Below are 23,360 nucleotides of genomic sequence, written 5' to 3'. Positions count from 1 at the left end.
ATGATCGCTCTACATCCATCAAGGGCGGAGAAGAAGTTTCAGAATTAGGGGTGAGGGCTGGCCTTTTTTGTTCCGCTGAAGAATCCTGCTCGAACGGTGAGCAGGAGTAGATCAGACTAGCAGGAACAATACGACCATTCCAGCCCTGCTGATTTATATCGACGCCAAATACAGAAGAGAGGAGAGCAGCTTCTACCCATCTCTCTGACAACTGCACCTGGATCCCTACACAGCTACAGTCGTTCACCGTGCGGGTCTGGGGGTTCCAGTAGGGGCAGGGGGCGGGGGTACAGCGAGTACGGGAGGCTGTTGGGAGAGGAGAGGGGGCTGGAAGTCTGAAACGCTTCCAGCCTGCGGGGCCGGCGCTGTGGCCACAGAACCCTGGTCTAGCTAGTAACGGCACGGCCAAGTGGATGGGATGGAGCCGGGACCGTCAGGCGCTGGTAGGTCTCTCTCTCTTTCTTAATTTCAATGGTGGTATTTGAGATGTGAACATCATGAAGATGGATCATTACGACCAGAAATCTCAAGAATTTGAAATTGGGGCACCTTGGCCTCGAATCACAGAAGCCAGAGGTGAATTTGAGATTGGGGTCTAAAACCATACGTTAACGCGCTGTCGGCTCTTTTCAGGCGTATCTCTTGCACTCAACAGAATTAGTTATCTGAATTTATAGCGAGAGACGGGTCTTTTGGACCACTGACAATGTACAGGGTCAGGGGCGGGGGCAGCGGGGTCGTGGGAATCTCTAGCAAGGATACACGAGGTAAAGCCCGCCTTCTACCACCGCAGCAGCTGGCTCCAAGTCCCACACAGCCCAAACACAGCCCCACGACCCCCGCAGCGTGGCAAGGCTTTACGGCAAAAGAGGCAGCAGTGTGTTGCCTGTCGAAGTCGACTTTTAAATAATAGATTTTCCTTCAACCAAAAATGTAAAAAAATAAAAGGAAAAGAAATCTTTCCCATGACAAAATGTGTTTGACCTGGCACTATTCCCATGTAATTCCCATTGTGGAACAGCACCTGCTTATGTTATGGATGTGACGTCCCTGGATGTTAAATTAGCCAGCACTTTCCCTTTAATAGTTTGCTTTCTGATAGCGTGAAAAGCTTTAATGTCCTCTGCCGCCACGATGTTGCCTATTCATGTTGATAAGATTCTGACTTGCTTGAATGGTCATAAAACTCTATAGACATCACTATGATCTGGTTTCCCCTGCTGGGTGAACTAAAGTCCAGTCTGTCTATAGAATGCACAATAAGAAACTTCTTCCGCTTCAAAATGTGGTTGGTTTTCTGAAAAGGTTTCAGTTTAAGAAGCTGGTTTGATGATGATGAGTGGTTATGTCATAAGTTAGTTAGTACACACATGGTAGTTTGGAACACAGTCTGGCCAGTCTGAATATCTCAACTAAAGATTTCTGAGCACCAGAGTCCCGTATGGAGTCCCGTATGGAGTCCCGTATGGAGTCCCGTATGGAGTCCCGTATGGAGTCCCGTATGGAGTCCCGTATGGAGTCCCGTATGGAGTCCCGTATGGAGTCCCGTATGGAGTCCCATATGGAGTCCTAGCTCTCATCAAGACTGAGGCTGGAAATTTGACTAGGATGTTTTTTCACAGCTGAAATCAGACATTTAGAAAGAGAAGATACTTCACCCAGTAGAGTAGAGGTGGGGCAGTAGAGTAGAGGTGGGGCAGTAGAGTTGAGGTGGGGCAGTAGAGGTGGGGCAGTAGAGGTGGGGCAGTAGAGTAGAGGTGGGGCAGTAGAGTAGAGGTGGGGCAGTAGAGTAGAGGTGGGGCAGTAGAGATGGGATTGGGCAGTAGAGATGGGATTGGGCAGTAGAGTATAGGTGGGGCAGTAGAGATGGGATTGGGCAGTAGAGTAGAGGTGGGACAGTAGAGATGGAATGGGGCGGTAGAGTAGATATGGGACAGGGCAGTAGAGATGGGACAGTAGCGATGGGGCAGTAGAGACAGGGCAGTAGAGATGGGATTGGGCAGTAGAGACCAGGTGAGGCAGTAGAGACGGGGCAGTAGAGATGGGGCAGTAGAGACGGGGCAGTAGAGATGGGGAAGTTAAGACAGGACAGTAGATACCAGGTGGGGCAGTAGAGACAGGGCAGTAGAGATGGGACGGGGCAGTAGGGTAGAGATGGGGCAGTAGAGACAGGACAGTGTGTGCAGACAGGGGAAGCAGCTTCTGAAAGCAGGGGACTGTTTAGTCCAGGGAAACACTGCTGTTGTCTGGGGATGTCCTGGCTCAACTTCTCACCATCTGCCTCCCCTGGCATGGGAGAGACGTGTGTGTGTGTGTGTGTGTGTGTGTGTGAGCACATGTGTGTAGTGCACGTGAGCACAGAAACACACACGTTGCACACAAGTATAGTCTGTGCTGGTCGTGACTGTTGAGGTATGTGATGCTGCAGCGATACTTCACACAAACCTCAGTGCCTGTCGTCTTCCCAGGAATGTGGGATGGTGTTATCCTGCCCGCAGGACTAGCGGTGTGGAGTGCTAGCCAGCTGTATGGAGAGCTAATTAGCTAGCTGTGTGGAGGACTGCATAGCTATATGGAGGATTACATAGTTGTGTGGAGGTCTACAGAGCCGTGTGGAAGCCTAGCGCTAACCCTTCACTCAGGGTAGGAGACACAGCTACAGTAGCGCTAACCCTTCACTCAGGGTAGGAGACACAGCTACAGTAGCGCTAACCCTTCACTCAGGGTAGGAGACACAGCTAGCGCTAACCCTTCACTCAGGGTAGGAGACACAGCTAGCGCTAACCCTTCACTCAGGGTAGGAGACACAGCTAGCGCTAACCCTTCACTCAGGGTAGGAGACACAGCTAGCGCTAACCCTTCACTCAGGGTAGGAGACACAGCTAGCGCTGACCCTTCACTCAGGGTAGGAGACACAGCTTCAGGTACAGATGGATGACAGGAGCCTAATGTGGAAACATGAACTCTCCCTACCGTTGCTGCCACCCCCAACGACCATTTTTATTTGTCCGGCTATCACCACCTCCCCCCTCACACACACACACACACACAGACACACACACACACACACACACACACACACACACACACACACCCTAACACTCACGTGGGTATCCTGATCTCCATGACAATACTATGTTGCTGTGGTGTCTCCATGGTGAGGCTGGGAATGTTGGGGGCCCCGTGTGTGTGTGTGTGAGGAGCAGGGCAGCTGGGGTCTTTGTTGTGGTGGGGTCTGTTCTCAGGGGAGACAGAGGTTAGGTCTGAGGCCCCTCAGACAGGAGTCATGGCAGGCTTGTAATCTAGCAGGACCCCCTATCTGACCTCCTCCCACTCCTGAACTTAGATGAACAACTTTTTGTGTAAATATGCTGAACTGCTACCTCTTCAGATGGCAGGCCGCTGGCTGTAGGCCTCTGTAGGCAGCATGTAGGCCTCTGTAGGCAGCATGTAGGCCTCTGTAGGCAGCATGTAGGCCTCTGTAGGCAGCATGTAGGCCTCTGTAGGCAGCATGTAGGCCTCTGTAGGCAGCATGTAGGCCTCTGTAGGCAGCATGTAGGCCTCTGTAGGCAGCATGTAGGCCTCTGTAGGCAGCATGTAGGCCTCTGTAGGCAGCATGTAGGCCTCTGTAGGCAGCAGGTAGACCTCTGTAGGCTCTCTGCTACTTGTTGTTTTATTAAACGTGTTCTCCAGGAACACCTTCTAAAGTAGTGGTCATCTGGAATTAATCTGTGTGTCCTTTTTCCCTGTGGTATTCACAGTAACATCACCAGCTAGCTCCCAAACAAGATGTGGAATTAAATTATGTAATTTTAGCTGGATGCAGACTAACTCGATTTTTATCTTGAAAACTGTATTATTATTTATATTGTTCTCTATCTCTGCCTGGCCTTGAGTAGAGCATTATACTAATGTATTCTCGTTCTCCCCTTGTCCATTAACTCTCATTCAACTACTCCTCTTTTCTGTCCCCTTTCATTCATTCACACCCTCCCTCTCCTCCCTAATCTCTTGGTTTCTGCTCCCCCCTCCCCCCTCTCGTCTTCCCTTCCTCTCCCCCCTCTCTTCTCACCCCTCCTCTCAACATATTCCTGTCTTCATAAATCGTTTTACTTTTCATCTGCATCCTTCTTCTGCATCCGTCTCTTCCTGTTGCTTGACTTCCTGTTGCTATCTTTACTGCATCTCTCTCTCCTCCTCACTGCCCTCTTTCTCTCACACCTGCCTCCTCTCTACCTGCCCTCCTCCTATACCTGCCCTCCTCCTCTCCTCTCTACCTGTCGTCCTCCTCTCCTCTACATGCCCTCCTCCTCTCCTCTACCTGCGTCCTCCTCTCCTCTACCTGCCCTCCTCCTCTCCTCTCTACCTGCCCTCCTCCTCTCCTCTCTACCTGCCCTCCTCCTCTCCTCTTTACCTGCCGTCGTCCTCTCCCTGCCCTCCTCCTCTCCTCTACCTGCCCTCCTCCTCTCCCTGCCCTCCTCCTCTCCTCTCTACCTGCCCTCCTCCTCTCCTCTCTACCTGCCCTCCTCCTCTCCTGTCTACCTGCCCTCCTCTCCTCTCTACCTGCCCTCCTCCTCTCCTCTACCTGCCCTCCTCCTCTCCTCTACCTGCCGTCCTCTCCTCTCTACCTGCCCTCCTCCTCTCCTCTCCCTGCCCTCCTCCTATCCTCTCTACATACCCTCCTCCTCTCCTCGGTACTTGCCCTCCTTTCCTCTCTACCTGCCCTCCTCCTCTCCTCTCCCTGGCCTCCTCCTCTCTTCTCTACCTACCCTCCTCCTCTCCTCTCCCTGGCCTCCTCCTCTCCTCTCCCTGCCGTCCTCCTCTCCCTGCCTTCCTCCTCCTCTACCTACCCGTATCTCCTATCTGCCCCCCTCCTCCCCTACCTGCCGCCTCCCTACCTGCTCTCCTCACCTCTTCTATCTACCCTCTCGTCTCCTCCTCCCTCGTCTCCTCCTCCCCTCCCTCCCCCAGTCCCCGGGGGGCCGTTCCCCCCCCCCCTGCAGCAGGTGTTCCAGGCACCCCGGCGTCCGGGCATGGGTACTGTGGGCAAGCCCATCAAGCTGCTGGCCAACTACTTTGAGGTGGAGATCCCCAAGATGGACGTCTTCCACTATGAGGTCGACATCAAGCCTGACAAGTGTCCTCGCAGAGTCAACAGGTACTGAAACACTTAACCTGAAGGTTATGTTAACCACCATGTAACTGCATAGCAGCACTTTACATTAAGGAACCAGCCCATTCCCCAGCCCTCACACCAGCCCACACACCAGCCCACACACCAGCCCTCACACCAGCCCACACACCAGCCATCACACCAGCCCTCACACCAGCCCACACACCAGCCCTCACACCAGCCCTCACACCAGCCCTCACACCAGCCCATTCCCCAGCCCTCACACCAGCCCACACACCAGCCCACACACCAGCCCTCACACCAGCCCTCACACCAGTCCTCACACCAGCCCTCAAACCAGCCATCACACCAGCCATCACACCAGCCCTCACACCAGCCCTCACACCAGTCCTCACACCAGCCCTCACACCAGTCCTCACACCAGCCCTCAAACCAGCCATCACACCAGCCCACACACCAGCCCTCACACCAGCCCTCACACCAGCCCTCACACCAGACAACACACCAGCCCTCACACCAGCCCTCACACCAGCCCTCACACCAGCCCTCACACCAGCCGTCAAACCAGCCGTCAAACCAGCCCTCACACCAGCCCTCACACCAGCCCTCACACCAGCCCTCACACCAGCCCTCACACCAGCCCTCACACCAGACAACACACCAGCCCTCACACCAGCCCTCACACCAGCCCGCACACCAGCCCACACACACCAGCCCACACACCAGCCCTCACACCAGACTGAGTCTACATTTGTTTTATTGGCTCAAGACCAAAAATGTGGAACTCAGCTGTTTTATTTCCGACCATAAAAAAAGTCCTGACCCAGAAAAGCAGCCCTTCGTACAGCCCCCTCTCTCTCCCTCTCCCTCCTACTTACCTGATTAACTAACAAACGGCGTCCCAGCCCTGGGAGGGAGTGGTGGGGAGGGCTGGGGCAGGGGAGGGCTGGGGGAGGGCTGGGGCAGGGGAGGGCTGGGGGAGGGCTGGGGCAGGGGCAGGGGAGGGCTGGGGCAGGGGAGGGCTGGGGGAGGGATGGGGCAGGGGAGGGCTGGGGCAGGGGAGGGCTGGGGCAGGGGAGGGCTGGGGGAGGGCTGGGGCAGGGGAGGGCAGGGGAGGGCTGGGGCAGGGGAGGGCTGGGGCAGGGATGGGGCAGGGGAGGGCTGGGGCAGGGGAGGGCTGGGGCAGGGGAGGGCTGGGGCAGGGATGGGATGGGGCAGGGGAGGGGAGGGCTGGGGCAGGGGAGGGATGGGGCTGGGGAGGGCTGGGGCAGGGATGGGGCTGGGGAGGGCTGGGGCAGGGGAGGGATGGGGCAGGGGAGGGATGGGGCAGGGGAGGGATGGGGCAGGGGAGGGATGGGGAGGGCTGGGGGCTGGGGAGGGATGGGGCAGGGGAGGGATGGGGCAGGGGAGGGATGGGGCAGGGGAGGGATGGTGCAGGGGAGGGATGGGGCAGGGGAGGGATGGGGCAGGGGAGGGATGGTGCAGGGGAGGGATGGGGCAGGGGAGGGCTGGGGCAGGGGAGGGATGGGGCAGGGGAGGGATGGAGAGGGCTGGGGCAGGGGAGTGATGGGGAGGGCTGGGGCAGGGGAGGGATGGGGCAGGGGAGGGCTGGGGCAGGGGAGGGATGGGGCAGGGGAGGGATGGGGCAGGGGAGGGATGGGGAGGGCTGGGGCAGGGGAGGGATGGGGCAGGGGAGGGCTGGGGGAGGGCTGGGGCAGGGGAGGGCTGGGGGAGGGCTGGGGCAGGGGCAGGGGAGGGCTGGGGCAGGGAGGGCTGGGGGAGGGATGGGGGCAGGGGAGGGCTGGGGCAGGGGAGGGCTGGGGCAGGGGAGGGCTGGGGGAGGGCTGGGGCAGGGGAGGGCAGGGGAGGGCTGGGGCAGGGGAGGGCTGGGGCAGGGATGGGGCAGGGGAGGGCTGGGGCAGGGGAGGGCTGGGGCAGGGAGGGCTGGGGCAGGGATGGGATGGGGCAGGGGAGGGCTGGGGCAGGGGAGGGATGGGGCTGGGGAGGGCTGGGGCAGGGATGGGGCTGGGGAGGGCTGGGGCAGGGGAGGGATGGGGCAGGGGAGGGATGGGGCAGGGGAGGGATGGGGAGGGCTGGGGCTGGGGAGGGATGGGGCAGGGGAGGGATGGGGCAGGGGAGGGATGGGGCAGGGGAGGGATGGTGCAGGGGAGGGATGGGGCAGGGGAGGGATGGGGCAGGGGAGGGATGGTGCAGGGGAGGGATGGGGCAGGGGAGGGCTGGGGCAGGGGAGGGATGGGGCAGGGGAGGGATGGAGAGGGCTGGGGCAGGGGAGTGATGGGGAGGGCTGGGGCAGGGGAGGGATGGGGCAGGGGAGGGCTGGGGCAGGGGAGGGATGGGGCAGGGGAGGGATGGGGCAGGGGAGGGATGGGGAGGGCTGGGGCAGGGGAGGGATGGGGCAGGGGAGGGATGGGGCAGGGGAGGGCTGGGGCAGGGGAGGGATGGGGCTGGGGAGAGCTGGGGCAGGGGAGGGATGGGGCAGGGGAGGGATGGGGCAGGGGAGGGATGGGGCAGGGGAGGGATGGGGCAGGGGAGGGCTGGGGCAGGGGAGGGATGGGGCTGGGGAGGGATGGGGCTGGGGAGGGATGGGGAGGGATGGGGCAGGGGAGGGCAGGGGAGGGATGGGGCAGGGGAGGGATGGGGCAGGGGAGGGATTGGGGTTTGTTCTGGGGGGCAAAGGTCTACTCCCAGGGTCGGACAAAGGCTCCTAGGAGGAACCCAGGGGTCAAACTCTGGTGACCTCTCCCTTTCAGTTGGCTCTCCTCCCCCTCGCTAATGTGAAGTGCAAGGCAGCTTCTATTGAGGTGTGGGGCCCTGAACCTTCTGTTGTTTTCCCTCCTCCTCCCCCACCTCACTCCCCCATACCCACCTCCCTCTTCCTCCCCCACACCCCACTCATCCCTCACGCCAGCTGTGTCCTGAATGATCAATAATAACCAACCAACTCCTACCCCGGAAACGAGCATCCTGATAGGGTGTAATTTATTTGGGAGGTCTGTTGTGCTACTGTGTGTGTGAGAGGCAATGGTGCGGTAATGACCCTGCTCTGTGTGTGTGAGAGGCGATGGTGCGGTAATGACCCTGCTCTGTGTGTGTGAGAGGCGATGGTGCGGTAATGACCCTGCGGTAATGACCCTGCTCTGTGTGTGTGAGAGGCAATGGTGCGGTAATGACCCTGCTCTGTGTGTGTGAGAGGTGATGGTGCGGTAATGACCCTGCTCTGTGTGTGTGAGAGGGCAATGGTGCGGTAATGACCCTGCTCTGTGTGTGTGAGAGGCGATGGTGTGGTAATGACCCTGCTCTGTGTGTGTGAGAGGCGATGGTGCGGTAATGACCCTGCTCTGTGTGTGTGAGAGGCGATGGTGCGGTAATGACCCTGCGGTAATGACCCCTGCTCTGTGTGTGTGAGAGGCGATGGTGCGGTAATGACCCTGCTCTGTGTGTGTGAGAGGCGATGGTGCGGTAATGACCCTGCTCTGTGTGTGTGAGAGGCGATGGTGCGGTAATGACCCTGCTCTGTGTGTGTGAGAGGCGATGGTGCGGTAATGACCCTGCGGTAATGACCCTGCTCTGTGTGTGTGAGAGGCGATGGTGCGGTAATGACCCTGCTCTGTGTGTGTGAGAGGCGATGGTGCGGTAATGACCCTGCTCTGTGTGTGTGAGAGGCGATGGTGCGGTAATGACCCTGCTCTGTGTGTGTGAGAGGCGATGGTGCGGTAATGACCCTGCCTGTTGTGTGTGTGTGTCGTTGTCTCCCCCTGCAGGGAGGTGGTGGAGTATATGGTGCAGCACTTTAAGCCTCAGCTGTTTGGAGACAGGAAGCCTGTGTACGATGGGAAGAAGAACATCTACACAGTGCTAGCTCTCCCTATCGGCAGTGAGAAGGTGTGTACTGGCGGCTGGAAAATGAATGGTGGATTCGCAGAGTGCTTCAAAAATACACCCACCCCACCTATTCTAACCCCTTCCCTGTGACTCCTCCCCCCTGTCTCTTTTCCCTCCCCCCTGTCTCCTTGCCCTCCCCCCTGTCTCTTTTCCCTCCCCCCTGTCTCCTTGCCCTCCCCCTTGTCTCCTCACCCTCCCCCCTGTGTCCCCCCTGTCTCCTTGCCCTCCCCCCTGTCCTCGCCCTCCCCCGTCTCCTCGCCCTCCCCCCTGTCTCCTCGCCCTCCCCCCTGTCTCCTCGCCCTCCCCCTGTCTCCTTGCCCTCCCCCCTGTCTCCTTGCCCTCCCCCCTGTCTCCTCGCCCTCCCCCCTGTCTCTTCGCCCTCCCCCCTGTCTCCTCGCCCTCCCCCCTGTCTCCTCGCCCTCCCCCCTGTCTCCTCGCCCTCCCCCCTGTCTCCTCGCCCTCCCCCCTGTGTCCTCGACCTCCCCCCTGTCTCCTCGCCCTCCCCCCTGTCTCCTCGCCCTCCCCCCTGTCTCCTCGCCCTCCCCCCTGTCTCCTCTCCCTCCCCCTGTCTCCTCGCCCTCCCCCCTGTCTCCTCGCCCTCCCCCCTGTCTCCCCCCTGTCTCCTCGCCCTCCCCCCTGTCTCCTCGCCCTCCCCCCTGTCTCCTCGCCCTCCCCCTGTCTCCTCGCCCTCCCCCCGTCTCCTTGCCCTCCCCCCTGTCTCCTCGCCCTCCCCCCTGTCTCCTCACCCTCCCCCTGTCTCCTCGCCCTCCCGTTGTCTCCTCGCCCTCCCCCCTGTATCCTCGCCCTCCCCCCTGTCTCCTCGCCCTCCCCCCTGTCTCCTCGCCCTCCCCCTGTCTCCTCGCCCTCCCCCCTGTCTCCTCGCCCTCCCCCCTGTCTCCTCGCCCTCCCCCTGTCTCCTCGCCCTCCCCCCTGTCTCCTCGCCCTCCCCCTGTCTCCTCGCCCTCCCCCCTGTCTCCTCGCCCTCCCCCCCGGTGCAGGTGGACTTTGAGGTGACCATCCCAGGTGAGGGGAAGGACCGCATCTTCAAGGTGTCTATCCGCTGGCTGGCCAAGGTGTCATGGCGTCTGCTACAGGAGACGCTAGTCAGTGGACGACTCCCGGTGCCTCTGGACTCAGTCCAGGCCCTGGACGTGGCCATGCGACACCTAGCCTCTATGAGGTACACACACACACACACACTCATAAACACACACGCACACTCTGACCCTGTATAGCGTTTCCCGTACGTTCAGATGAGGCAGATTTCCTGGAAACCCTGAGGTCATGCCGAGTCATCCTGACCCCCCGTGACCCCCCCGTGACCCCCCCGTGACCCCCCCGTGACCCCCCCGTCTCCCTCTGACCAGGTACACTCCGGTGGGGCGCTCCTTCTTCTCCCCCCCTGAGGGGTACTACCACCCCCTGGGTGGGGGCCGGGAGGTCTGGTTTGGCTTCCACCAGTCCGTACGGCCGGCCATGTGGAAGATGATGCTCAACATCGACGGTGAGTCACACCAGGATGATGTCACCAATCCAGATCTTACCTCCTGACAGAGAGTGACCATTAAGTCAGTCAATGATTGATTTGGCACTTGTATTCACTTAGCAGACACTTTTATGGGAAGCGAGGTACAAATAAGGCATATAGCAAGTACAGCAGAAGGGCAGAGTTCAGTTTGTATTTTCCAGAGACAGAGTAAAGTAACCACATATCAGCTACCAGACACCAGTGCTGAGGGCCCCTTCTGTGCTCTGTCGCCCCCTAGTGTCGGCCACAGCCTTCTACAAGGCCCAGCCCGTGATTGAGTTCATGTGTGAGGTTCTGGACATCCGTAACATCGACGAACAGCCCAAAACCCTGACCGACTCCCAGAGGGTTCGCTTCACCAAGGAGATCAAAGGTGGGCCACTGAACAGTGAGTGAGTACCTTCAACACACCATGCAGCCTCTCCACCCTCCATCCCCTCTCTCACATATCCTCACTCCTCCCTCACCTCCTCACCCCCTTTTAGTCTCCTCTGTCTTCCCTCACTTCCAGACCTCGCTCCTCATGTGTGCCTCTCATCTTGTCTCAATTATCTTCTCCTTATCTCACCTCCTCTTCGGTGCCCTCTCTGTTCCTCCCTGTCTCCATGGTCACCCCAGATTCAGACTGAGTTCATAGTACTGGGGAGACAGACCACTGTTTGTGTTACTCATCCAGAATGTCCTACTTCTAAATGATGTCTTAGATTTCTTAGTGGGACCTCGGTAGGCTAGACTGGTGCTTCTTTGGGGTTCTTCCTGGGGTGTCTATTACAATCTGTGTGGGTTACATTCTGTGTGGGTTATAATCTGTGTGGGTTATAATCTGTGTGGGTTATAATCTGTGTGGGTTATAATCTGTGTGGGTTACATTCTGTGTGGGTTATAATCTGTGTGGGTTACAATCTGTGTGGGTTACAATCTGTGTGGGTTACAATCTGTGTGGGTTATAATCTGTGTGGGTTACAATCTGTGTGGGTTATAATCTCTGTGGGTTATAATCTGTGTGGGTTACAATCTGTGTGGGTTACATTCTGTGTGGGTTACATTCTGTGTGGGTTACAATCTGTGTGGGTTATAATCTGTGTGGGTTACAATATGTGTGGGTTATAATCTGTGTGGGTTATAATCTGTGGAGTTAGATTAGTTTCATAATTCACAAACAAATGTAAAGCGATTCACAAATGTATTTTGTGATTCACAAATAAATGTAACACAATTCACAAATGTATTTTGTGATTCACAAATAAATGACCCCATTAGATTTGTTTGCAACCTGACAAACACAAGTTACAAATCCCTGCATTTGTGTGTGGATTTTTGGAACTTTCCTGATGCGCGTAGATTCACAAATGCTTTTTTTCTAAAAGATATTCTCTGCAGCCCATCAGATGTCTCTTCCAATTTTAGCCAATCACATTAACGTGTCTATGTGGACTACAACAGCCTGCCAAAATAACGGACATTGTCTCCTTGAGATCACGAGCAATGTCGTCTGGTAGCATGTAGGTGAAATATTGCTTGTTAATCTTATTAAGATGATTATCATACGTGAGAATGGCAGGATCCATGTTTAGTCATTTTAAGTGTTTCCTAGGCTAATGTTTAGCAAGCTAGCTGTGATTGGCTAAAATTGGAAGAGACATCTGATGGGCTGCAGAGAATATCTTTTACAAAAAATGCATTTGTGAATCGCGTTACGTTTGTTTGTGAATTATGAAACTAATCTAACTCCATAATAGTCTGTGTGGGTTAGTATCTCCAGTGTGAGTTAGTACCCTGCTGTCCCTGAGTCTGTGTGGAGTCTTATCTGTGTGTACCTGTATGTCTACGTGTGTGTGTGTGTGTGTGTGTACGTGCGTGCGTGTGTTTGTGCCCCGCTGTCGGTGGGCGTTGCCAGGCCTGAAGGTGGAGGTGACCCACTGCGGTCAGATGAAGAGGAAGTACCGTGTGTGCAACGTTACTCGGCGCCCGGCCAGCCACCAGACGTGAGCGTCCAGCGTCACTCACGCCTCCACACAAACACATCCACTGTGTCCTTGATTATCCCTAGTCTTACTTTATGTATGTACATCTGGGTGATGTAGAATCTGGGTGATGTAGAGAGGGGAGCTTATTGGCAGGAACAATGTTATTATGGGATGTCAGCCAGCAACCCATGTGACTGATGCTCACTTCCTGATCATGTGACATATGCTCTGCCCGCCACCAGGTTCCCCTTGCAGCTTGAGAGTGGCCAGACTGTAGAATGTACGGTAGCCCAGTACTTCAAACAGAAGTACAACCTGCAGCTGAAATACCCCCACCTGCCCTGCCTGCAGGTGGGCCAGGAGCAGAAGCACACCTACCTGCCCCTGGAGGTGAGGCCCTGGAGGAACTCTTTTCTGCTCTGTCCCACACTCTCAACACCTTGTTCTGCTCTGACCCACACTCTCAACACCTTGTTCTGCTCTGACCCAAACTCTCAACACCTTGTTCTGCTCTGACCCACACTCTCAACACCTTGTTCTGTTACCTAAACACTGGGTCTCCTGTGTGTGTGTGTGTCTCCCTGCAGGTGTGTAACATAGTAGCAGGGCAGCGGTGCATCAAGAAGCTGACAGATAATCAGACCTCCACCATGATCAAAGCCACAGCTCGCTCTGCCCCCGACAGACAGGAGGAGATCAGCCGACTGGTGAGGAGCGCCCCGTGGTGGCTGGAGGCTGCGCTGCAGCTGCTCTGAGGCTAACGTCTCGTCTCTCCACAGATGAAGAACGCCAACTTCAACCTGGACCCCTACATCCAGGAGTTTGGAATCAAGGTGAAGGATGACATGGCGGAGGTGACCGGCCGGGTGCTTCCTGCTCCGATCCTGCAGTACGGAGGCCGGGTGAGGCAAAACTGCTACCCAACGACTCTCATCTCCCTCAGCAGCTAACCCTGCCAGCGGCTAACCCTGTCAGTGGCTAACCTTGACAGCAGCTAACCATTTCAACAGACTAACGGTTCCTCCTTCTTCTTTTCTCCAGAACCGCGCCATAGCCACTCCCAACCAGGGTGTGTGGGACATGAGGGGGAAGCAGTTCTACAATGGCATCGAAATCAAAGTGTGGGCCATCGCCTGCTTCGCCCCCCAGAAGCAGTGCAGGGAGGAGGTCCTCAAGTAAGACCTGGAGAGACACGGGCGGCTCTAGGATCTAAGTCCATTTCTAGTCCTGTAAAACAGACCTGTAGACCAAAGACACGGAAATAATACCTGTTGCAAAGTCTCTCAGAGGTCAGAGTTTTTTATAGTGCGAACAGAGAAAACTAAAGCTGCTATGCAGAGAAGGAGGAATACGAAAGACTGTCCTTGGACATTGTCATAGATGGTCCTGACCAGAGACAGGTGCATGAAGGGCAGGTAGACAGGCTCGGTAGAGAGAGACAGACTGGTACTTGTAGAGAGAGAGAGAAAGAGAGACAAACTGGTACTTCTAGAGAGACCGACAGGTACTTGTATACATTTCCTAAGCATCAGTTTCTTGTCTCTACTGTCCAGGAACTTCACCGACCAGCTGCGTAAGATCTCCAAGGATGCTGGGATGCCCATCCAGGGCCAGCCCTGCTTCTGTAAGTACGCCCAGGGGGCCGACAGCGTGGAGCCCATGTTCAGACACCTGAAGAACACCTACTCTGGCCTGCAGCTCATCATCGTCATCCTGCCTGGAAAGACCCCCGTCTACGGTACCAGTCAACACGTCCTCATTAGATTGTGCGTAGAGACAGATTGTGCATTGGGACTACGGTGCCTCTAACGCTGCTTGTTTGGTCCTGTAGCGGAGGTGAAGCGTGTGGGAGACACTCTCCTGGGCATGGCCACGCAGTGCGTCCAGGTGAAGAACGTGGTGAAGACCTCCCCCCAGACCCTCTCCAACCTCTGCCTGAAGATCAACGTCAAGCTGGGGGGCATCAACAACATCCTGGTGCCTCACCAACGGTAGCTGGCTCCTGTCTGCCTTATGGGCATCTCTGTGATCCTGGTGCTCATGTCTGTAAACTGACCCCTCCTCTCCCCCCCCCCCCCCCCACTCCCCCCCCTTATCTCCCCAGATCTGCAGTGTTCCAGCAGCCTGTCATCTTCCTGGGGGCCGACGTCACCCACCCTCCTGCTGGGGACGGGAAGAAGCCCTCCATCACTGCTGTAAGTAGCCCTCTCTCTAACCCTCCATCACTGCTGTAAGTATGCCTCTCTCTAACCCTCCATCACTGCTGTAAGGAGGCCTCTCTCTAACCCTCCATCACTGCTGTAAGTAGGCCTCTCTCTAACCCTCCATCACTGCTGTAAGTAGGCCTCTCTCTAACCCTCCATCACTGCTGTAAGTAGGCCTCTCTCTAACCCTCCATCACTGCTGTAAGTAGGCCTCTCTCACCCTCCATCACTGCTGTAAGTAGGCCTCTCTAACCCTCCATCACTGCTGTAAGTAGGCCTCTCTCTAACCCTCCATCACTGCTGTAAGTAGGCCTCTCTCTAACCCTCCATCACTGCTGTAAGTAGGCCTCTCTCACCCTCCATCACTGCTGTAAGTAGGCCTCTCTAACCCTCCATCACTGCTGTAAGTAGGCCTCTCTCTAACCCTCCATCACTGTTGTAAGTAGGCCTCTCTAACCCTCCATCACTGCTGTAAGTAGGCCTCTCTCTAACCCTCCATCACTGCTGTAAGTAGCCCTCTCTCTAACCCTCCATCACTGCTGTAAGTAGGCCTCTCTCTAACCCTCCATCACTGTTGTAAGTAGGCCTCTCTCTAACCCTCCATCACTGCTGTAAGTAGGCCTCTCTCTAACCCTCCATCACTGCTGTAAGTAGGCCTCTCTCTAACCCTCCATCACTGCTGTAAGTAGGCCTCTCTCTCACCCTCCATCACTGTTGTAAGTAGGCCTCTCTCTAACCCTCCATCACTGTTGTAAGTAGGCCTTTCTCTAACCCTCCATCACTGCTGTAAGTAGGCCTCTCTCTAACCCTCCATCACTGTTGTAAGTAGGCCTCTCTCACCCTCCATCACTGCTGTAAGTAGGCCTCTCTCTCACCCTCCATCACTGTTGTAAGTAGGCCTCTCTCTAACCCTCCATCACTGTTGTAAGTAGGCCTCTCTCTAACCCTCCATCACTGCTGTAAGTAGGCCTCTCTCACCCTCCATCACTGCTGTAAGTAGGCCTCTCTCTAACCCTCCATCACTGCTGTAAGTAGGCCTCTCTCTAACCCTCCATCACTGCTGTAAGTAGGCCTCTCTCTAACCCTCCATCACTGCTGTAAGTAGGCCTCTCTAACCCTCCATCACTGCTGTAAGTAGGCCTCTCTCTAACCCTCCATCACTGCTGTAAGTAGGCCTCTCTCTAACCCTCCATCACTGCTGTAAGTAGGCCTCTCTCTAACCCTCCATCACTGTTGTAAGTAGGCCTCTCTCTAACCCTCCATCACTGCTGTAAGTAGGCCCCTCTCTAACCCTCCATCACTGCTGTAAGTAAGCCTCTCTAACCCTCCATCACTGCTGTAAGTAGGCCTCTCTCTAACCCTCCATCACTGCTGTAAGTAGGCCTCTCTCTAACCCTCCATCACTGCTGTAAGTAGGCCTCTCTCTAACCCTCCATCACTGTTGTAAGTAGGCCTCTCTCTAACCCTCCATCACTGCTGTAAGTAGGCCCCTCTCTAACCCTCCATCACTGCTGTAAGTAGGCCTCTCTAACCCTCCATCACTGCTGTAAGTAGGCCTCTCTCTAACCCTCCATCACTGCTGTAAGTAGGCCTCTCTCTAACCCTCCATCACTGCTGAGACAGTCACCTTAACCCTACACCAGACCTGAGGCAGTCAGGCAGACAGTCTCTCAGGGCGGAGGCTCAGCTGTGTGTCATTCAGCAGGAGCAACAGACCGGCTACTTAGTAGAAGTTTCGGTGCTGATGTGGCCCCGCCCACGGGCTCGGTGCTGATGTGGCCCCGCCCACGGGCTCGGTGCTGATGTGGCCCCGCCCACGGAGTTGAAAGGAACAGGCAGGGGTGGGGTGGAGACACGGAGGAGTTGAAAGGAACAGGCAGGGGTGGGGTGGAGGCACGGAGGAGTTGAAAGGAACAGGCAGGGGTGGGGTGGAGAGAATGGCTCAGTGGTGACTCATGAGAGGAGGAAATGACGTCACTGCAAAACATCCCATCCCACAACTCCCCGCCTTGCTGTGGTTCGCTGTGTGGTTGCCAGGCGATAATGACAGGCGGTTGAGTCAGACAGAGAAAAGAGAAGAAAAGCGATGTGTGTGTTTGTGTCTGCTTTTGGTGTCATCTTCCCCCACCCCCTCTTCATCTCTTCTGGGGGCGCTGATGCTACATGGATGTGAACTGGATAGAGATTAACCACACATGCAGAGGAGCACTCCAATTGTCTCATATCTCTCCCTCACTCTCTCTCTCTGTGCCTCATCCCCTCCCTCCTCTCCCCTCCCTCCTCTCCCCTCCCTCCTGTCCTCTCCCCTCCCTCCAGGTGGTAGGCAGTATGGATGCCCACCCCAGCCGGTACTGTGCCACGGTTCGGGTCCAGAGGCCCAGGCAGGAGATCATCGAGGACCTCTCCTACATGGTGAGAGAGCTGCTGATCCAGTTCTACAAGTCGACCCGCTTCAAACCCACCAGGATCATCTTCTACAGGGACGGAGTTCCGGAGGGCCAACTACCCCAGGTCTCTCTCTCTCTCTCCTTCTCTCATTTTGATCTTTTTAACGTGACCGGAACATAACAAATAACACTTAGCCCTAGCTCCATAATTTAAAATAGTTGTGTTTAGAAGACTAATTTGCGTCGACGCTCAAACGTAACTGGTCGACGCCATGTACAGTAGCTAACTTAACTGTCGCAAAATTACAGGCTAACTAGCTTAAATAGTTGAGTGAACGAGGGGGGCGAATTTGAACACGGCTAATGTGCTTTCTCTGTTTAGATCCTCCACTATGAGCTGCTGGCTATTCGCGATGCCTGCATCAAGCTGGAGAAGGACTACCAGCCCGGCATCACCTACATCGTGGTGCAGAAGAGACACCACACCAGGCTGTTCTGTGCCGACAAGTCTGAGAGAGTGAGTTATCACAGAGGATGCTGCTGTGTGGCTTGTGTTACTACAGCTAGGTACTCTGTTACAGCTCTCCCAGCTAGTTTCCTAACAAGCTTCTCTATTACAGTACAACTCTCCCAGCTAGTGTTCCAGCTAGTGTCCCAGCTAGTGTCCTAGCTAGCTTGTCTGGTATCACTCTCCCAGCTAGTGTCCCAGCTAGTGTCTCAGCTAGTGTCCTAGCTAGCTCGTCTGGTATAACTCTCCCAGCTAGTGTCCCAGCTAGTGTCCTAGCTAGCTTGTCTGGTATCACTCTCCCAGCTAGTGTCCCAGCTAGTGTCTCAGCTAGTGTCCTAGCTAGCTTGTCTGGTATAACTCTCCCAGCTAGTGTCCCAGCTAGTGTCTTAGCTAGCTTGTCTGGTATAACTCTACCAGCAAGTGTCCCAGCTAGTGTCCCAGCTAGCTTGTCTGGTACAACCCTCCCAGATAGTGTCCTAGCTAGCTTGTCTGGTACAACACTCCCAGCTAGTTTCCCAGCTAGTGTCCCAGCTAGCGTCCTAGCTAAAGTCCCAGCTAGTGTCCTAGCTAGTGTCCCAGCTAGCATCCTAGCTAGTGTCCCAGCTGGCGTCCTAGCTAGCGTCCTAGCTAGTGTCCCAGATGGCGTCCTAGCTAGTGTCCCAGCTGGCGTGCTAGCTAGCGTCCTGGCTAGTGTCCCAGCTAGCGTCCCAGCTAGCGTCCTAGCTAGCGTCCCAGCTAGCGTCCCAGCTAGCGTCCTAGCTAGTGTCCCAGCTAGCGTCCCAGCTAGTGTCCCAGCTAGTGTCCCAGCTAGTGTCCTAGCTAGCTTGTCTGGTACAACTCTCCTAGCTAGCGTCCTAGCTAGCGTCCTAGCTAGCGTCCTAGCTAGCATCCTAGCTAGCGTCCCAGGTAGCATCCTAGCTAGCATCCTAGCTAGCGTCCTAGCTAGTGTCCTAGCGCGTGCTGACGTCTCGCTGCCCGTCTGCTTCTCTCCAGATTGGGAAGAGTGGAAACATCCCAGCAGGGACCACAGTGGACACCAGCATCACACACCCCTTCGAGTTTGACTTCTACCTGTGCAGCCACGCAGGCATACAGGTGAGACTGGCCTTGATGCAGGTGCTGTGGGGTTTCTGGGACATCTCATTTGGACAAAGGAACAGAATGAGTTCCTGTTGTTTTCCAAGACACAGGAGTGCATCAGAGAAGAGGGTCAGCCTCTTAGTGGTGTTGTGATCTCTCCCCAGGGCACCAGTCGCCCCTCTCACTACTACGTCCTTTGGGACGACAATCGCTTCACTGCTGACGAGCTGCAGATCCTCACCTACCAGCTGTGCCACACCTATGTGCGCTGCACGCGCTCAGTCTCCATCCCCGCGCCAGCCTACTATGCCCGCCTAGTGGCCTTCCGCGCCCGCTACCACCTGGTGGACAAGGAGCACGACAGGTGAGCCCGGATTCACTGTGTGGAAACGGTTGCTGACCTTCCATAAGGTCTGGTGAGTGTTTTGTGAGGAGGGGTGTACATACCATGACCTTTAAACTCTGGTGTTTCTGTGTCCTGTGTAGCGGGGAGGGCAGCCATGTTTCTGGACAGAGCAACGGCCGGGACCCCCAGGCTCTGGCCAAGGCCGTGCAGATTCACCACGACACTCTGAGGACCATGTACTTCGCCTGAGCAGCCCTCCTCCTCACACACACACACACACCTCCTGTCTCCATCTCTCTCTTTTTCATACACACACCCCTCCTTCTCTTATACCACCTACTCTCTCACACACACACACACACACACAAACGCTTCTTCCTCACACCCTACATACACACACAACACCACCTCCTCCCTTTATACACACAAACACCTCCTCACACTCCACCTCATCCATGCTCTCACACACACAACACACCACCTCCTCCCTTGACTCTCAAAGACACACTTACACAATCTAACACGCACCCCTCTCAACCCCTGGCCCCACCACAGATATCTTCTTTCCAGTTGTGACCCAGCTCCCTCCCAGGTTACCAGGTCTGTGGTGCCCCAGCCACTCCCCTGGCCCCTGGCCTCTGTGGTGCCCCAGCCACTCCCCTGGCCCCTGGCCTCTGTGGTGCCCCAGCCACTCCCCTGGCCCCTGGCCTCCATGATACCTGTCATCACCGGCATTCGGTTTTTACTTCACAAGGACTAAGGCTCTGTTTTTGTTGTACTTTTTAAAAAGTAGGTGTTATAATTATTGTAGTGTATGCTACCTTTTACACTCCTATGTATGCAATACGGAGCGGAGAAAAACAGGCGCAAAAAAAAGAGATAGATATTGGGGGGAAAACTATTTTGACTGCCACCACATCGCTGCCTCTATACCCATCCGAGTGGCAGATGCCAGTGTTCCAGAGCCGTGAGTGTGGCCCTCTAGGGAGACCAGTGGAAACACACACATACTTTTAACTTTGTGTCATGAACGGCATTCTTATGTTGTTACTTTCTTATTTTCTTTCTTCAAATGAAGTTATTTTTGTAAATGGCCTTGAAAAGAAGGTGTGTGGTACATTAGCACTTAGCGTTAGCATGTAGACGCCACAGGGCCTTCACCTGCCAGTAGTTCCTGAGGAAGGCTAGCTGCCAGTAGTTCCTGAGGAAGGCTAGCTGCCAGTAGTTCCTGAGGAAGGCTAGCTTTCTGGGCTCTGTCAGCATAGGTGTAGTGTGTCTTAGACACAGGAACAAGTCCTGCTGCACTGTTTGTGCAGGTTGGGGAGTCCCTTAGAGAATTAGCCTGTAGGCGACCATAGAAACCGATAGAGGGACCATTGCATAGCGTCTATCAGTTATAGCCATGCACCTAAACCAGCGTTTTAACCAGACAAATCTGATGCCAACCAGTAGGAACGGGGCACTTAAAAAAGCTGTTTGTTTCTGAATTTGTTTCTCTCAAGGAAATTATGAGGCACTTTTAATCTACCTAGTTTGTGTTACTTCACAATAAGGAGATCCTCTCTCTCTCTCTCACACACACACACACACACACACACACACACACACACACACACAGACTGCTAACTCTGAGCTTAGTGAGCCAGGAGAAGAGAAAGCAGTCCAAGGTCAGCTCTTGATTGTAGGAGTCAGACAGGTGCAGCCTCAGCGCCCTACAACACTACACATTCAGCGCCCTACAACACTACACATTCAGCGCCCTACAACACTACACATTCAGCGCCCTACAACACTACACATTCAGCGCCCTACAACACTACACATTCCCTCACCGTGAGAGGAGATGACGCACACACGCCTACACACACATATTGCCTCAGCCCAGTTTGTACAAAGCTCTTTCTCCTACTGTGTACACATGCATAAGTCTGTACACTACAATGCTCAGATGACAGCGCCAACACAAGCACACCCCTGTGCCCCCCCATGCAGGCTGAGCACTTGCCCCCCACCCCATATAGCACCTCCACCTCCATGCCTCACCCTCTGCCCCGCCCCCAGGGCTGTGGTGCTCGCTCCCTATTGGTGCGCTGTGTGCATGGGCAACACAGATTGGGGCGTATCCCACAGGTCTCCGGGGTTCTCACTTCATATTTCCTGCCTTCACTTTTGGTCACTTTTCTGGCTTTATGAAATGCATGTAACTATTTTAAAATGACTGGATATTCTGAGCCACCTTATTTCAGTTCCATAGAGATAGGAGCCCCTTCGCTCTTCTGCCTGTCAGTCATGCCTCGATTGTGTAACGGTTCAAGACCGTTTTTGTTTAGTTTCTGTATTATTGTGTGTAGTGTCAGTGTTTCCTGAAGAGGGCGCTGAGGAGACATCTAATCTCCCTCTTGCCTCAAGCCCTGAAAGGCAGAGCTCACTGAGGTTTGTAGAGCCCCTTTAAGTTGAGTGGCCGGTTATAGAGATTTGATGAAATGCATATTTTGAATTTTGAATCATGAACTTGGTAATCAAAATGCCTTTGTATACCCGGTTTTACTGATACTCATATTTAAGGTGATTTGTATATAACCTGTCATGTAACCTATCTTGGCTCACTAGTAGCAGGGCCGCATCTGAACTCCCTAAGTCTGTGTTAAAGGTTTAAAAGGTTCAAGCTCTGCTTCAGATGCAGTTCTTTACTGAAACCACAAGCACCTTGTGAGGGGAAGGAGATGGAGTCACCATCATGGAGCATAGCGTGGACAGGAGTCCAACCCACCCAGCCTCACTGACTAAGCAATATGAAACCACTGACCACAACAACAGTCCATGTTATAGCACTTCCCAATAGGTAACATGAAAGAAAATTTAAGCAACCCGTTTTGTGTATGTAATAGTATGAGCACTCTGTTGGGGAGGGTTATTTTTTAAAGAAAATAAATTTGTTTTTTATCAACTTGTTTTTCTTTTTATGAGTTACACACCCACAACAAGTACACAGTGCGATGACGTTTGAAAGGTTATTGTTACGACCATAGTTCAGCTTAAACTCTGGAGTTTTCTAGCTGATGATGATCAGAGTTGACAGATGATTCACATTCGTTTCTCAGCAATGAAAGTATACACGCTGGATAACTTTATAGTTAGCCTAACAATATTTTGTCAATCGTTAATTTGCCAAGACATTTGTAAAATACATTGCTATAAATGCGTTTTTATCACATCGTTCTTGAGTAAAGGCGGAGTTAGGAGCTTCCAAACCGACGTATTAGAAAGAGCCCACCTCTTCCTGTCGGAAAGGCAACTTCTCCATATTTAGCTGGCCAGAGCCCCGCAGAGTTGATCACTGTCAACCGGGCAAAAAAATCTGACATTATCGGGGAATACAACCGACGCTTGACAGCTCTACTACAACAAGAGTGCCCGCATGACAGCTGACATCTGGGGAGACATTACGGTGGAACACTACACACCGTTATCGGCTGCAAGCTCGCGACAGCGGATTTTGAGCAAATAAAGTGTCCGTCGTCTGTCAGAATTCGAGCTAGCTAACGTTAGCTTGCTAATTACCCCAGTCTATGGGTACTGGGTCTAGCTACATTGTCTTTTTGTTTTCTGTGGAGGGGTGAGATTTCAGCCAAAGTCTAATTAATTTACTATTATGATATCTTGACAGTGTCTTCCCGTCCTCTCCTCGCAGTAGTTGGCTAGCCGTTAGGTAGCTTAGCTAGAACCGCTGTCGTTAAGCAACTATCGCCGTGGCAGTGAAAGCTGATTGGATACTTTGGCCGTGTGAACGACTGGGCAGACCCAGGGACACGGAAGACCCCCTGACAACCCCCGGCCAACCGGACACTGGAAACGGTTAGACGGGGCCTGTTTTGACAGAAAGAGTTCTATAAGGGAGCTCGCGAGAGACTTCGGCTAGCGCCGTGAGGCGCAGTGTCTCCGCCGAGGTACCGGATTCAACTAAGCAACAGTCCCTGACATTTGACAATTGTGATCCGGACAGGGATCCGGACAGGGACCTCATGAATGGAAATCGGAACTACAGGTAAGTGTACAAATACAGTGGTGAAAAACGCTAAACATCTCCCAAATTATCAACTTGTTTGCATGACATTTCAACACGAGCAGCGAAACCACTGTCTTTACTCAGGACAGCAAAAAAAAAGACTAGTCGCTGAAGTAGGTAGGCTAGCTAGCTAACGGAATACATAACGTAACCGCTTCATGCCCCGAGGTTAGTCACGATTAATCATAGTTGACGCACGTTCTGGACAGGTTGGGGTTAACGCCTCGTGCTCAGGTG

General features: G+C 54.6%; 2 protein-coding genes across 2 annotated transcripts in view; both read left to right on the top strand.

Moving 5' to 3' along the window:
- The first annotated feature begins 323 nt into the window (after positions 1–323).
- On the top strand, positions 324–20,233 carry ago1 (argonaute RISC component 1). The gene is made up of 19 exons (XM_067237163.1): positions 324–443; positions 4,972–5,158; positions 8,917–9,037; positions 10,036–10,217; positions 10,405–10,541; positions 10,804–10,938; positions 12,463–12,550; positions 12,775–12,922; positions 13,120–13,239; positions 13,312–13,434; positions 13,574–13,707; positions 14,086–14,270; positions 14,364–14,523; positions 14,637–14,727; positions 17,053–17,247; positions 17,506–17,640; positions 18,625–18,726; positions 18,876–19,075; positions 19,198–20,233. Exons 1-19 carry the CDS (start codon positions 419–421, stop codon positions 19,304–19,306), a joined length of 2,577 nt encoding a protein of 858 aa, XP_067093264.1. The 5' UTR covers positions 324–418; the 3' UTR covers positions 19,307–20,233.
- Positions 20,234–22,585: 2,352 nt separating this feature from the next.
- Positions 22,586–23,360, top strand: part of ago3a (argonaute RISC catalytic component 3a) — a 21,795-nt gene continuing 21,020 nt past the window's right edge. The window contains 1 exon segment of the mRNA XM_067237509.1: positions 22,586–23,102. Within this exon segment, the coding sequence (XP_067093610.1) occupies positions 23,084–23,102 (19 nt within the window). The 5' untranslated portion in view covers positions 22,586–23,083.

This window comes from Osmerus mordax, chromosome 6, assembly GCF_038355195.1.
Source record: "Osmerus mordax isolate fOsmMor3 chromosome 6, fOsmMor3.pri, whole genome shotgun sequence".
NCBI lineage: Eukaryota > Metazoa > Chordata > Actinopteri > Osmeriformes > Osmeridae > Osmerus > Osmerus mordax.
The sequence above is the reverse complement of the archived record's forward strand: the minus strand, read 5'-3'. Positions and strand labels throughout refer to the sequence as shown.

What these genes read in the sequence shown, in the direction of transcription:
- ago1 (XM_067237163.1), top strand. Translation starts at nt 419, where the DNA reads ATGGAGCCGGGACCGTCAGGCGCTG. An exon ending in TGGAAAGACCCCCGTCTACG is followed by an intron (nt 14,271 to 14,363) that starts GTACCAGTCAAC and finishes TTGGTCCTGTAG; the next exon opens with CGGAGGTGAAGCGTGTGGGA. An exon ending in GTGCCGACAAGTCTGAGAGA is followed by an intron (nt 17,641 to 18,624) that starts GTGAGTTATCAC and finishes GCTTCTCTCCAG; the next exon opens with ATTGGGAAGAGTGGAAACAT.